The sequence below is a fragment of the Eleginops maclovinus genome, chromosome 15, assembly GCF_036324505.1.
Source record: "Eleginops maclovinus isolate JMC-PN-2008 ecotype Puerto Natales chromosome 15, JC_Emac_rtc_rv5, whole genome shotgun sequence".
Lineage (NCBI taxonomy): Eukaryota > Metazoa > Chordata > Actinopteri > Perciformes > Eleginopidae > Eleginops > Eleginops maclovinus.
In genome coordinates this window covers 11,903,150-11,919,152 of record NC_086363.1, presented here as the reverse complement: position 1 = coordinate 11,919,152, position 16,003 = coordinate 11,903,150, and the positions used below count along the sequence as shown (strand labels likewise).

The 16,003-nt window shown below is 40.2% G+C and overlaps 1 protein-coding gene across 2 annotated transcripts in view; it reads left to right on the top strand.

Moving 5' to 3' along the window:
* nkain2 (sodium/potassium transporting ATPase interacting 2) overlaps positions 1-16,003 on the top strand; it is an 80,081-nt gene that overhangs the window by 40,112 nt on the left and 23,966 nt on the right. For both annotated transcript variants that reach the window (XM_063901786.1, XM_063901787.1), the window contains exons 3-4: positions 620-700; positions 13,252-13,452. In XM_063901786.1, coding sequence (XP_063757856.1) covers positions 620-700; positions 13,252-13,452 — 282 coding nt within the window. The remainder of the gene's footprint in view (positions 1-619; positions 701-13,251; positions 13,453-16,003) is intronic.

The following is a 16,003-nucleotide window of genomic DNA, read 5'->3' as shown; positions in this document are numbered from 1 at the left end:
CGGCTGCACACAGCTCTCCCACACATCACATAAACCCTAACCGATACCGCTCAAAGATCGACACACACACACACACACACACACACACACACACACACACACACACACACACACACACACACACACACACACACACACACACACACACACACACACACACATACACACATACACACATACAATGTATTAAGTTATAAAATTGAGATAATGAAAGGGAAAGATCCAAGCTTAAGAATTTTGCCATACTTTCATCATTCTTTCCCACTCATAGCTCCTTGTAACACACACACACACACACACACACACACACACACACACACACACACACACACACACACACACACACACACACACACACACACACACACACACACGCGCATCTATTTTCTCTCTCTGTCAGGTTTGATTCAGGTGATTGGTTGCACTCTTTGCTGTTGTTTTTGTTCCTACGCATCTGAACAACATCAAAAGTGAAGTCTCCTTCTGTCTTGTTCCCTCCATCTCCAGCTCGCTCCAAATGCGAGACATGAACATGCTTTTTTAATTCTCCTACAAAGGCCTGTCAGATCTCGTCTGCCTCTCACTCACTTTCTAATCTCTCTCCCTGATTTCTCTGCAGTATGCCGCCTGGCTGGTGGTGTGGATGACTTGGAATGTTTTCATCATCTGTTTCTACCTGGAGGTTGGAGATCTGTCCAGAGTAAGAACATTGTTTTGATTTTGTTTGTCTGCATGCTTGTCAATTATTCTACTCTAACAGCAAAGATAGAACAAAGACAGGCAGTATTACACCTTCATTTTAAGTGCCTTGCATTTAAACCAGAAGCAAGAATAAGACTGGCAGTATTCTATATACATTTCTTATAGATAATCTCACAAAATACCAAAATCAGTATTGAATTTATTCGACTCACAAGGATTCCCTGTGTTGCCAACGTCTGTTACAACTCCTTCACACTCACAATAGAGAACAATATTAGTCTATTTTTGTGAGCAATGTTTCTTAAGATCCTCTTGTTCAGTGAGCACTTACATGTTTTGGTTTGGACAAGGCAGAGAACTTCCAAAGTATTGAGAATAACAACTAGAATATATTTGTTTACACTAAGCTTTAAATGCGCATCTTCCTTAGCCACATCACCATATCAATAAGAAATTGCATCGGTTTAGCTTGTCCAATGCATGATGCAGAAGTCAAGAAGAGCATAGTAATGCACTTGAGACTGCTTAGTAACTCGCTGGAAGCCACAAGAAGAATAGCTTCTGCTGAGAGTGATAAAAACAAGCTGAAATTCATGCATGAGTCCCCTGACAGATCCATAAGGGATAAGAAAGTTTTGTCTTTACTCACTGACCCGCTGTCATACACAGATTACTGCTCTCTCCACTGTTGTGTTTGTGATATGCTCGATACAAGCTGAATAAAAGAGGTGCCACTCCGTAGCATCACTCTACTGTTGCTGGTGGATGGTGTGTGTTCACAAACACACTTGAATGATGCCCCTACTTTGACCGCACTTCCATGAATGGCTGAATAGGCTTTCTACCTGTCTTCCACTGACAGAAAGGGTCACATAATTTTGGGATAATTTGAGTGTTAGTTCAGCTGCCATAATGACAGGGGCAAGACCCTGTCAGTGAAGACTTCCTGCTTACTGACCGATACACTTCAGGAGGGATGGATTTGTTACACTTTTAAACAGCTCGCTTGTATGTCACATTGTGGGGCTTAAATAGTAAGATTCTCACTGAGTCTTGATAATGAAAGCATGTCAGGTCTTTGCATTGCCAGCTGATAAACATACGACACACAAGCTGAGGCCATTCAAGTCTTTTCCCTCTGCAGTAAAGATTAGTTGAATTCGAATACAGATTATCAACTCGCACAATTAATTAAACCAATCAGCGCTTCCATAAACAGAGGAAATCAGTTGATGGGAGTGCTGATTACAGCTGATTACACTCTCTGGCGTGGCATTGAAAAAAAGTAGTTTTCCCATCATAATTTGTTCAAAATTACTCCGTTTTCTTAAACAGTTATGTAACAAGTCTGCTACCAGTTTAGTAAATCACACCAAACTGCAGTTTCAAGACTGCATATCTGTGCGAATCTGTCTTATTAGCAGCTAGTTGAAAATTATTAATGCAAAGTCCAATCGTGTGTCGCAGAGAAACTCCCTCTGGAGGGAGCTTTGGGTTTTAGCCTTTGCAGACCGTTTACATGCACAAAAACCTACAGAACACGCTGCATAACCCCAAAAAGCGCAATTGTCTTTTATTTTTTTGCAAGTTTTCCAATTCACACAAGTCCTAGTTTAACAGTAACAACCACCATACTACGACTGAAAATACAAGCCATGAAGGCCATGTTCAAAACATCTGGAAACAAGCTGTATAATAACAGTTCAAAGGTTAATTGAATGGAATAAAATTAATTATGTTACCATATGTATCATTAACAATCTATTATGGATTTATTGAGTCGAATATTACTCTTCATTTTATTAGAAATAAGCCCTTCAAAACCAAAATCATCGCATGTGCTTTCTAACGAGGTTGAAGCTGCAAGCTAATTAGAAAAACCTTTAGCAATTAGCAGCTGACCAATCAGAGAGCAGCACACTCGAACCAGGCGCTGAACAGCTTGTTTTTATGACCAGAACAGTTTGTGTGCGCCCAGCTCAAGGGCACATCAACCTTGACCCAGTTGCTGAGGGAGAGGGGAGCCACAGATGTGTGATTTCCCCCCCTCCACCCTTACCTCCCCCACCCAGATTCACCAGCTGTTGTATAAAAAATACGGATCACCTACCGTTCCAGGGGTTGTTTACTGACCAGAGGACTACTATTCCACTGGACCACATGCACAACAAACAGATATGTTTGTGATTGCTGCGACTCGGCTCAGAACAAAGAAACTTCACAAAAAGACGATGAAACCACATTTAAACTCCCTTGGGAGGACTGCATAATGTCAAACAAAAAAGCCTGCTAAAACAAAGAGCAGCATCTTATTATTTCAGTTCATCAACAACCAAAAATATTCAACTGTAACCTTGATTTCACAACAAAAACAAGAAATAAATGTAATGTTTTAAAACTGGAGTAGACAGCATTGGAGAAACAAGCTAGAGTGAGATTTTTCTAAGTATCCAACCAAAGCAGCCAATGTCATAGCAGTTGATTCATTGAAACCTGTTGGGATGTTAAGATAATGTATAACAAAAATGCTAATAAAAAATACATTTTAGAAGCAAATTTTGTCATCAAATAACTATTAATCAATGTGATAAAAATGGAATGACCAAAGGCTAACCCAATAAGAATGAATTAAAAAGGATGATGGTAAATAACAATGGTCCCTCTAAAAATATCACAGGAAGCAACAAAAACCAGCAGGCTAGCATTCTTACATTTACTATCCAATATTTTAGCCACTCGTCTCAAGCCCAACCAAGAAGGTAAACAGTATTTTAGTAAATACCACACAATATAGAACATCTGTAACTTAACACATCTAAGACGCGACAGGCATCCAGTTTTTTTGAAGGCACAATCCAAAATAAAGGAACAAATATGGAAGAGAAGAAAAACCTAAATGTCCTCCTCACTAAAACTCATCAGTCATTGATTTCCTTCCAAATCAGGTGCCAAAATTACCATTGCACAGTTAACTTAAGAGTAAGCCAATTAGGTTAAAAGTAAAAATGAAACATCATGACAGGCGGGCTTTTAGATCGCATGAGATCAAAAACACATAAATTAGGTATAAATCAGAAAGCGAGACGAGTATATACCATACTTTCACGTATCCTTCTCCGCAGGGATCAAAATAACTCTTTAGTGTTTGATAAAGGTAATGATGGAGCGCTCTGTGCTTCAAATATACAGCGATAGAAATGAAAATCTCTTAATCTCCCTCTCTATTGCTGTTAGACGCCTCTTCCCTCTCCTTCAGTCTAACTCTCTCCCTCCTGTGCCTCGCTTTCTTCGTCTCCATGTAATTCATCGCTCCTTCGCCTTTGCCTGCCCTATAATCAAGTCTTTTTCATGTTGTTTTGCAAAGTGCCATGTGTATCCGTCCCGCGCTCCACTTCCGCCCCTTCACCTTCTCGCCTCCTTTTCATTCACTCACTTCCGCCATATTTCCAATGTCAGGACTTGAGGAAATGTGTCGCCGTCTAGAAGGGGCTGTTATTTATGGCCTGCAGCGGCTCACAGTGCGGGGCTTTATATATCGGCCAGTACCGAGTGCCAATTTAATACATTATTTTATACACTCAGGCCATTACTTTCGGGGTCGCAGGACAGAAGTGCTTACGACAGACTCCATTTTTCTTCATTACGGAGAATTGACATCTTTCTGTGCATGAAAGAGGCAGAGAATCAGCCACGGCTTTGATTTATGCCATGTTATCAGTGACTCTTGGATTTCATATTGTAGCTTTGATATGATTTTCCACTGCCAACTCTCTGTGATATCCGTGAGTGGAACTGATATCAAGATTGTGTATTCTCAGTGACAACAGTGTAAATTTGATTCCCAGTGAGGGGATTGAATACTAAATAAATGAAGTTGTGTTTCCTTACATTTGTATGTTGTTGAAAGAACAAATACAATTCCTTTCACAGTGTTTGACATGATTGTTGTGCGATATGTCAGTTTAAATGTGCAGAACAATCCTTTTAGACTATTTGATGTTCAGCAGGCGAACGGCAAATATTCGCGGGGTAATAGTGCAGCAAAGTCAGACAGATTATAGCTGTAAAAGTTTGAAATTTGCCAAACGCATCTGACATTTCTCCTTGACAAGGACAGTAAACCCCAGACAGTGAGTGGAAAGGTGGGAGAGACAGCAAGGAGGGGAAATGCGTCAGAGTTCTCGAGCCCAGCTTGAAGTCAGACGGCCAGATGGACGGACGTTAGAGGAACAAACAGATCATCATGATGGAGATAATGTTGGCTTTGATGATACATCGTGTCATGAATCATTGACATTGTCCCATGCTGTCAGTAGGGCTGTAACTCAATGTTAGATGTGTTTTTTGTATTCATCTATTTTCTTCCACTTACCCCCTTTTTCTGGAGCTTTCAACCCTATCACACATCAGATCTCATCACTATGCTTGTGCAGGATAAATGTGGGTGTCTAGACTTCATACTGTGTTGAAACAGCAGGGGTGTAAACACACAGTGGTCCAGAAACAAAAACGTGTTAAAGCGGCGCCTGGGAAAAACAGCAAAATTAAACTTGTTAAACTTTTACGGTAACATAATAGGACGTCATCGGGGAAGATGCTGTGTGTCCCAATCAAATTGCTCACATAAAAGCTGCCCGTCTACGCATACATATTAGTAGAAAACTCAAATGTAATCATTGTAATCAATGACTGGGTGCTTTAAGCAAATTATACCACTTTATGAGTGAGTTTATAAAGTATTTAAGATATGGTCGTCATAGAAAGTTCTACAAAAGTCTATCGCATTTCGTCTAAGCCACAGATTGATACACTGCTCTATCAGTAGTCTTGTTGCACCATGTTTGCCTTCTCAACCGCTTTCATTTGAAGGAACTTTTTATCTACTGTGTATCATTGCTTCCTATAAGGCCCCTGTAGAGCCCCAGAGGCTAGATAAGGTGTACATCCTGTGCCGACAGTAATTTAAGTTTAAGCTGTAGATTCATACCATATATATCTGTCTGTCACACTGCCGTCCTTCCTGCCACTCTCCACTGCACTATCTAATACAGCAGCGGTGCCATAGAACTAATCTTTAAAAAGTATTTCTGATGTGGCATCCCTGACAGATTTGGAGAGAAGGCTGTGCAGAGGAAACTGTCACCATGTTGCAAACAAACACTCGCATATTCACATCAACACACACATAGACTCACACTTTTAGACGGCTAACTGTCAGGAGTCCACTGTGTCATTTAAAAAGATGCATCCACCCTCTGGGCGTCAAGTGATGCACAGATACAGACACATAGATACACACAAACACACCGCTCAGCTGTCAATCATTTACTGTGTGGGAGGGTTATCATGCATGCTTTTTTGCATACTGTTTTTGCCAGCAAGTGTGTGACTGTTTACTCAGCCAGTAGATGGAGAACCTGTCATTCATTTTATCAAGTGTGAAGAAAACATGTGGGACACACTCTTGTGCGTAAACCCAAGTCGGCTTAAAAACAATTTCCATCCCATATCATCTGGGGAGTCTATTTCAGTCTGGAAACACACAATGAAAAGGAAGAAAATAAGAGAATGTGTACAAAAAGGACAAGAAATACAGCTGTAAAGTTACCTTAAAATATAGAGCAAACCAATTTAAATATATTTTTAGGTATTCACACCCAAAGAGTCAGAGAGGAATAATTGCAGGTAAAGTGGTAGAATGAGAAATATGACTGATATACAGAGAGAAGAGAAACTAAAGAAGACTGAAAGATTTGGGGTAGAGAAGTCAGGCATCATGGAGACGGAGAGATTTAGACAGGCGAAGATATGATAGGAGCTATAAAGGATGACGTGTTATGGGATGTAGCCTCATGCGAAACTGTGTCCCTTTCAAGGGAGGAGAAAGAGAAGTGAGTGGAAGAGGGAAAAAGAAGTACAAACACAGAGAAAGTTCGAGCACTGAAACGTCTAGGGAAGATAGGATCACTTATCTAACAGAGGAAAAAAATATGTCTCTTTCATATCAATTCCATATCAACATCAATGGCTGCGGTTGTCAGTGCAGGGGCGAGCTTTTTACTGCGGGATAAATTGTGGCAGGAATATGACAGTAAATCAAATTGCAAACCACCCAATTCATCTTGGAAAGTCAAATTAAAAAAACACAACAGGGCCAGTTTAAATGCTAATAGTGGCTTTATTTTACTCCCCTCAGTTTCCACTCTGCTCTGCCAATTGAGACGATGAATCAAAAAGGATCCCGCACATTTAATCATAGGCTTTCTAGTTAAAACATCCACCCTGATTCACTGAGTCAATGCATCAACCATTACCAGGTTTGATCAATGGATGCATTTGTTGAAATCATGGCATGAAATTGCCTTTTTTTTTTTCATCAACACGTCTCTAGTGGTTCGTTCCTACCAGCCGATTTTATGATTTTGAGCCCTGAGCTATCATGGCTGGTGATTCAATTTGATTATGCATTGTTACTGTAGAGTTTTATGTGCAGCGACAAGAGTTGTTTTTTTACTTGAATTTAAGCAAGCAAATTAAACACAGATTTGGTTGAACGCCACAGTAGGTAATGGATTTGATTGACTTGCCTGTCGCGCTTAAACTTGTTCCAGTTTTTGGGATGTTTGGTGTTCATTTCAGGCCTTTATTATAATGGGTTTAGCTTGGCTGTGTAAGCACTAGTGTTTGTTTTTTTGTAAATGTTAGAGAAAATGTCTAGACTGCCTGTTATTTAAAAACTCTTCACTGAAATGTATTGTTCTGAAAGGTTTGGTCAAATAAGCTTCCTCAGAGCTGAGAATGGCCTGAAGAACACCTTTTATAGAAACATAAAAGGGAAATGGTCTAATTTAGAGTTGGTCATATTTTTGTAGCGCTGGTCGCAGAAATGAATAGAATATGGAAAAGATTTAGAGTCTAGGAACGTGGCAACATTTCTATATTTCAGTAAGAAAATCACATATGTTTGGCAAACCCAGTGGCTTTGTTTAATATGTTGTTTAAGATTGTCATGACTGCTCGAGATTCTTACCTTAACAGACTCCAAAAGGAATTGCCTCTAACACAACAAAGACCTCAGTTGTAATAAAACCACCAACATGTTTTCATATCCTTTCAATATGTCTGTAAACAATATACTGACCTAGTATCACCATTAAAGTACACAATTATCCAGTTGGAGCTGCGCTTCTGGTCAACCAAGTCCAATATATTAGCTCTGATTTTGGTATCCACCAACTCCAGAATAAAATATCTGACTCTAGCGGCTAAATCCTCTAATGTGTTCAATAAATGGCCGCTAACTGTGACTGTCACAGGGTTTTGGGAAGGTAGCATACTGTTGGTTTACCACAGCATTTGATTCTAAAACAGCTGCTTTAAGTGAACCAAAACAGTGAAGTTGCTTGCTGAAAATACAAAACAATGAACTAAATGTCACTAAAAGGCAAAGGTGGATTACCAATTGGGCGATAGCTATTACAACAGACACCTTGCACATAGCACCCTACAGCTGCTGATATTTGACTGTTTTTAATATAACATCTGACTTATTTATCCCTGTATGGGCTAACAGTTTTTCCAAAAACTCATTGAAAGCTTGAATTAGCAGCCCCCCTTCCTTATGCAATTATGGATACCACCTGGTGTACGGCAGTAGCACCATAATTAACCCGTCCAATCGTAAAGATCGAAGGGGTTAAAATGGTTATGTTGAGGCATTTGCTTAGAGATGGTAATGGGTTTGGGGTGGTTAAGGTCAGGGTTAGGAACCTGAATGGACTTCATCTCTACCAATTCCCCCCAGCCCACACACACACAAACAATTCCCTAACACCCCCTACCAATCTGATAGAAGAGAAGTGCTCTAGGCATTATGGGTTAAGGCCTCTTTTACCACCCATGGGAAATCACAGCAAAACAACGTAGGGAGATGCACCGTGACTGATGATATTGGTGTGAAATAACACAGAGTGACATAGACAAAGGCAGCAGAGAGAGAGAAAATTATAGAAAAGGATAGAGCCACAGATAGAGATAGAGGTTGGGTTAAATAGAGTGAAAAATTGACTTTCGAGAGAATGAATCTAATATCGCCCACTCCCTGATTTTCTGCCATTTAGTTTGACGATGTGCTGATCTTTCTGGCTGCTGGACCGACTGAATATCTGACTGTCGTTGTTGTTGTCTGTCAGGATTTCAAACTGACTCTTTTATTTACAGTCTGCCTGTCTGCTTTATTATATAACTGCCGGAACTTCGATTGTGTGTTTGGAGCATGTTAGAAGGTGTTAGATTATGTGCGAGTCTGTGTGTTTGTGTCCAGGGAGCAGATGCTGAAGCACTCATGGGGAAAAGGCTGGCACTCCCTCCCGTATGCCCTCTATTTATCCATCCAGAATATACATGTATGTGGTTCTGGAGAGTAAAAACACAATTATTTTCATCCGTTCAACATTGCGTTGACTAGGTAACTCAAGGTGTGCATTTGTTCTATTAGCAACAAGACTTGACACATTTGGTAATATCCTGCTGACAGTGTGAACCGTGATCTGAACATTTGCATATCCTCCGAAAAAAATATTTTGTTTACGTCACATCTACTCTAAACAGAATTGGACGCAATGTTGCCGAATTATTAATAACCAAATGCCCCGCTTTGTTTTACTGGCAAGTTTTGAAGCTTGATTTATTTAATTTGTCGAAGACACACAACTTCTGTAGCTCCAGGTAGCATTAGGGCATCAGGGGAAATAAAAAAAAAATTGTACTGGTCTTTGCCCCCCCCTCAATCCCTCCATCTCTTGAGAGTGGAAGACAAAGTGGGGGGGGGGGGGAGAGGAGAGGAGAGAGAGAGAGACAGAGAGAGACAGACAGAGAGAGAGAGCAGATGTGGTTCAGTGAAGCGGAGCTAGACCACAGTCAGAGACAAAGACCTGATAGCATGAGTGTATGATCCTCAACTAGCACACTGTGTGTTTGTGTGTGTGTGTGTGTGTGTAAGAAAAGAGGAAGGGTAATAAGTGAAAAAAGTGGGGAAAATATGGGGAGACAATAGAGACAGAAATGGTGACTTGGGAACTCATAATTTAATAATCAACATACACACAGTTATACTAAAACAAGTCTAGTCAATATTGTTTTGTTTGAACTGCTAGCCAAACAAGCCCATTCATCACTAGACAGATTAATATCTCAGGATTATAATGTCTTCATCTTCCTGTTTGGATAAATGCTGCAATGCTAAATAAATTCTGCCATATAAAATCAATGCATCAATGCCAGCACACAGCTGCACTTTAATTGTTTTGCATCCACTGACTGGCGAGTGTGGAATCATTTTAGTTCCTAATTCTTCGTTGCCGGGTTGCCAACACTAAACTGTTCATATTTGGATGAACTTTTTTAATACAAAGGCACTATCTTCAAACACTGGTACTATACTTACTTTGGGAAAATGGGCTTAAATTTGTTTTTTAATATGAGGGGTTTTTTTTCTATCTGTTGGGGGAGAGACTCTCTGTGTCGCCGCTCACTGCTGCTGCACAAAAGAAGAAAGATAATGCAGGTTTTCTTTTATGAGTACCAGTGTGTTCCAAGCTTTATTACAAACTCTGTAACCTTAATTAACTCATGCACAGGATCCTCAGACACCGAATGGAAAAGGAAAAACAGGGAAATGTCTTTTCAAGGTCTATTTTGTTGTTTGCTTGGTATTAATTGATTAATTATTGGCTAAGTGCAACCACACAGACAACTCTCGGCATTTGCACATTTAAAAATTCATGTAGTTCCTTTTAAAGGAGGCAATTTGGAAGAAATTTTAACAGATTTTTATTTTTCTGCTACTTTTTTGATGTTTTTTGGTTGCCACAGCGCAGAGACTACATTAACAGAAGATATTTTTCAACCTTTTATGTTGCTATTGCTCTCTGCACCTAAACTTGTGGTTGGCTCATACATCTATTTATTATTCATACAAGCACTTTTAAAACGATTTATAGCCCTTTTCAATTCAATATTTCCTAAGTAGTTGGCAAAACTAACACCACCAAGATAGCGGGCACATTTGTCACATTACAGTATGTCCCCTTTCATTGCCTTCACAACGCGAGCGAATATTGCAGTATTAGCAATGCATCCTGCTTTTCCCAAATTCAGCTTTTCACTGATACTTATTTTTTTGTTTGTGTGTGTTTGTTCGAGAGGCTCATTAGAAAAAGCACTGATGGAGACTGAACTAAAAAAAAGATTGCCTCCCTCCCAACCCCATTTAACAGAAAAAGAGAGTGCGAGAGAAAAAGAGTAGTCAAAAACAGGAGCAAGAAGGAGGTTATGAAGTATAAAAAGAGAGGGACAAAGGTTTGGAGCAAGGCAGCGACAGTAAAAGACAGAAGGAGGGAGAGTGATGGCAGTGAGGGAGCGAGAGAGAACATTTGAGAGATTTTACTCATTAAAAAGAGGAGCACAACAAGGGGAGATGGCATTAATCAAGCTCTGAGCTAATGAGGCATTTACTCATTACCCTGAAATAGAGAGGCCAAGGAAAAAAAAGGAGGGGAAAGGGGAGGGGGGAGAGAAAGGAAAGAGAAACCAAGGCATGAATTAAAAGAGTGAAGTGCGGAAATAATTAAGTAAGAAAAAGAACAATATGGAGGGAGGCGACAGAGTTAAGTATAGCTGTGATGGGAGGATACGTTGGACAGGTAAAGACAAAGTGAATACGCAGTATAGAAACAGATAGAATTGATGTTGGAATTAAACCTTTGGCTCTATTTAAAGATCTGCCATTTGGGGTCTTTATTAGAATTAGTCATTAAATTCAACTGGTGAAAAGAGGGTCTGAGCTTTCCAATTTATGGGATGCTTTACCCCTTAACACCTCTATACGGCAGTTAATGATCTAGTCTAGTCCTCGTGAAAAATTAACTTTAAAGATGGTTTGTGCCTCATTGGGGAGGTTATTCAATATTATGCAATAGTTTGTATTTCTTTTAAGATTTACATTAATGTATAATATCAATCCTAAAGTAAGAAAACCTTGCTAGAGGACTTGATAGATGAATAAGGATAAGACTAAGTTTATGAAAGTTTATGCAAATGAAATGAAAGTCATTTTTGCTATCAGAGTGCTTTTAAAGAGCATCAAGGCTTTTCCTTAGACTAATGGCAAAGCAGTGCAAGAGCAAAAACAAGTGTGTGTGTAATGCATTTGTTAGCGTGTGTTTGTGTGTGTGCGCATTGCATGGCCATCTGTGGCGTGATCTATGTCCCTCCTTGCTAAATGGAGTCGTTAATATTTGCATTATTTAAACCAAGACATCTATAACTCATTTATTGTGAGGCTTTCAGGCTTTTAGAATTAAAAGGATTATAGAGGAGCCCAAACAAATATCCTCCACAGCACATTACTTCAGGAGGCCATTGCTTTGTGGTCGTTCTCTGCTGCTGTGAAGTGGAACCGAAGCAACAACGCAACGAAAGATGTGTTTTTATTTACTCGTTTTGCTGTTCTTTGCAGCTTCTGGCTGTTGTTTTAAGTTGTCTCTGCCAGTGATGGGACTGCTCATGCTGTGGTGGACAGGCTGAACAAATAAAGACAAAACAATGTTTTTGTTTCTGTAGAACAACAACACTCAGAGTCGACACAGCTATTATAGTGCCTCTGGTTAGCCTTACTTAGAACAGCTAATTGCTTGTATCACTACTAGTCTATGGCAGAGTGAAATAGAAGATAAAGTTGGTATGGTTTAGCATGTCACTACCTTATGACTGACGAAACAGAACAATGGCGAGCTGTCAAAAAAGGTAACTTCTGAGTCCAAAAAAACAAGATGGTCATTGGCCAAAATGCCAAACTTAAAGCTTCAATAAGGTATTCAACAAACAAATAGGGGTGTTCTCATGACAATAAACTAAATCAGGGGTGTCCAAACTATGGCCCGGGGGCCAAATGCGGCCTGTGTACATAAATGTATCCGTATCCAAATAAGTATGGACCAAAGACATTCTATATGTGGAGCCATATGCTAGCGTAACTAATTTGCAACATATACAATAATGCATCTCTCTTGTTAGTAGTACCCACAGTTTTGTTGGCATGGTTTTACTTGAAGAAAAATACCCCAGGAAAACGAATCACATGTTTGTTGACTACAACCTAAAGAGTATAATTTAAGTTTCCAAACCTCCAATGACATCACAGCACAGAGCCTCTTTCTCTTACAAAGAATCATTTAAGGGATTTTCTCAACCTTCATCTTTTTCTTGTAGCTTCCTCCTATTATTCTTCTCTTTCCCTTTGTTATTTTCCTCATAAACCTGCCGGTGCACGATTCACATCTAATCTGAGTGATCCCAGATCAATAGAATTATAAGTCTGGGATCTATTTTTAGCTCGCTCCAAACGTTTTCTCTTCCTCTTTGACTCTTTCTATCTCATAAACCTCCATATGACAAACAGTTTGGTTTTAATTCAAACTCAAGCGTGTTCCAGGTCGGTCTCGTGTCTGAAGATGTCATTGAACTCTCTTTTTGTCTGTTTCTTGCCAGGACTCTGACCTTGTCCTGACGTTCAACCTGTCCATGCATCGCTCTTGGTGGATGGAGAACGGCCCGGGGTGCAGGGTGACTCCCATCAGCCCGCCTCCCTCCTGGGCACCCGAGGACCACCGATATATATCTATATCCGGCTGTCTGATGGATTTCCAGTTCATAGAGGTGGCTCACTCCTCGCTGCAGATACTCCTGGCTGTAAGTACTTGGGCCAAATGAGTACTTCCCAGTATGCACTGCAATTTCAAACTCAAGTATAAGGACAGACGCTGTTAGGTCTTGGTTTGTGGCTTTGAACAGCCCTGTAACTAATACAAATGACCTGTCGCTAACAGTGAGTGCTGCTGTATGTACAGTGGGGTAAAAAAGTATTTAGTCAGCCACCAATTGTGCAAGTTCTCCCATTTAAAAAGATGAGAGATGCCTGTAATTTTCATCATAGGTACACTTCAACTATGAGAGACAGAATGGGGGAAACAATCCAGGAAATCACATTGTAGGATTTTTAATGAATTAATTGGTAAATTCCTCGGTAAAATAAGTATTTGGTCACCTACAAACAAGCAAGATTTCTGGCTCTCACAGACCTGTAACTTCTTCTTTAAGAGGCTCCTCTGTCCTCCACTCGTTACCTGTATTAATGGCACCTTTTTGAACTCGTTATCAGTATAAAAGACACCTGTCCACAACCTCAAACAGTCATACTCCAAACTCCACTATGGCCAAGACCAAAGAGCTGTCACAGGAGACCAGAGACAAAATTGTAGACCTGCACCAGGCTGGGAAAACTGAATCTGTAATAGGTAAGCAGCTTTGTGTGAAGAAACCAACTGTGGGAGCAATTATTAGAAAATGGAAGACATACAAGACCACTGCTAATCTCCCTCGATCTGGGGCTCCACGCAAGATCTCACCCCGTGGGGTCAAAATGATCACAAGAACGGTGAGCAAAAATCCCAGAACCACACGGGGGGACCTAGTGAATGACCTGCAGAGAGCTGGGACCAAAGTAACAGAGGCTACCATCAGTAACACACTACGCCGCCAGGGACCTAAATCCTGCAGTTCCAGACGTGTCCCCCTGCTTAAGCCAGTACATGTCCAGGCCCGTCTGAAGTTTGCTAGAGGGCATTTGGATGATCCAGAAGAGGATTGGGAGAATGTCATATGGTCAGATGAAACCAAAATAGAACTTTTTGGTAAAAACTCAACTCGTCGTGTTTGGAGGAGAAAGAATGCAGAGTTGCATCCAAAGAACACCATACCTACTGTGAAGCATGGGGGTGGAAACATCAAGCTTTGGGGCTGTTTTTCTGCAAAGGGACCAGGACGACTGATCCGTGTAAAGGAAAGAATGAATGGGGCCATGTATCGTGAGATTTTGAGTGAAAACCTCCTTCCATCAGCAAGGGCACTGAAGATGAAGCGTTGCTGGGTCTTTCAGAATGACAATGATCCCAAACACACCGCCAGGGCAACGAAGGAGTGGCTTCGTAAGAAGCATTTCAAGGTCCTGGAGTGGCCTAGCCAGTCTCCAGATCTCAACCCATAGAAAATCTTTGGAGGGAGTTGAAAGTCCGTGTTGCCCAGCGACAGCCCCAAAACATCACTGCTTTAGAGGAGATCTGCATGGAGGAATGGGCCAAAATACCAGCAACAGTGTGTGAAAACCTTGTGAAGACTTACAGAAAACGTTTGACCTCTGTCATTGCCAACAAAGGGTATATAACAAAGTATTGAGATGAACTTTTGTTATTGACCAAATCGGTTTTTTCTCATTCTGTCTCTCATAGTTGAGGTATACCTATGATAAAAATGACAGGCCTCTCTCATCTTTTTAAATGGGAGAACTTGCACAATTGGTAGCTGACTAAATACTTTTTTGCCCCACTGTAAATGTGTAGCTGTTCAGTTCATATTATGTTAAAGTTCCCCTGTTATACTCTTTGATAATGATATTAATAACAATACTACATTTTGTTTGGAGACAATTATCATACTCAAAAGACACTGTACATTTACAAGTTAAATCCATCATATAAAATACATAGTAAAAATGTTCTCACCTTACCTTACAATACTGTGCTAAAACATGCGAGTGCATTATGTGTTCATTTAAAAAAAATGCTGTGTGAGTTTCTGTCTTTGTTCATCTCTGCAGGATACATTCTTTCTGTTAGTGATGTTTTGTTAACGCACAACAGAGAAAGAGGAACTTTGAAATGAATCCAATTATCAAATGTATGTTCTATAGAGTTACCCGCGCTCGTACATTTAGTTTAATGTATTCTAAAGTGCATTACAACCATGCCAAGTGCTCTGTCTTTTGCAAATGTTTAGGCAATTGTCGGTGATTGTTCAACTTTGTGGTAAAATAAAGCATCCCAACTCCATTAAGTTAATAACCTCATACCCCTATTAACGCTGAATAGCTGGATAAGGTGTTTTAGAGACTCTTTCTCTCACCACATCAGTTCTTTCTTTCTAACTCTCTCGTGCTTGCTCTGTCTTATCTCATTGTTACCTTAAAAACCAACGATTTCCTTCTCTTTGTTTCCTCTGCCTGACGCTTACCCTCGCCCTCTGTATTTCCTCCTCTCCTGAGCTGTCAAACTGCGATAATTAGCAGGATCAGAAGAGACAGTGAAGAGCATGAACGAGGGAGGCATGTCGCTTTTAATCTGAGTCTCCTCAGTTCTGAAACTCAGATTTCTGAGAGCGCTTATGAATACAGACGCATACACGATAA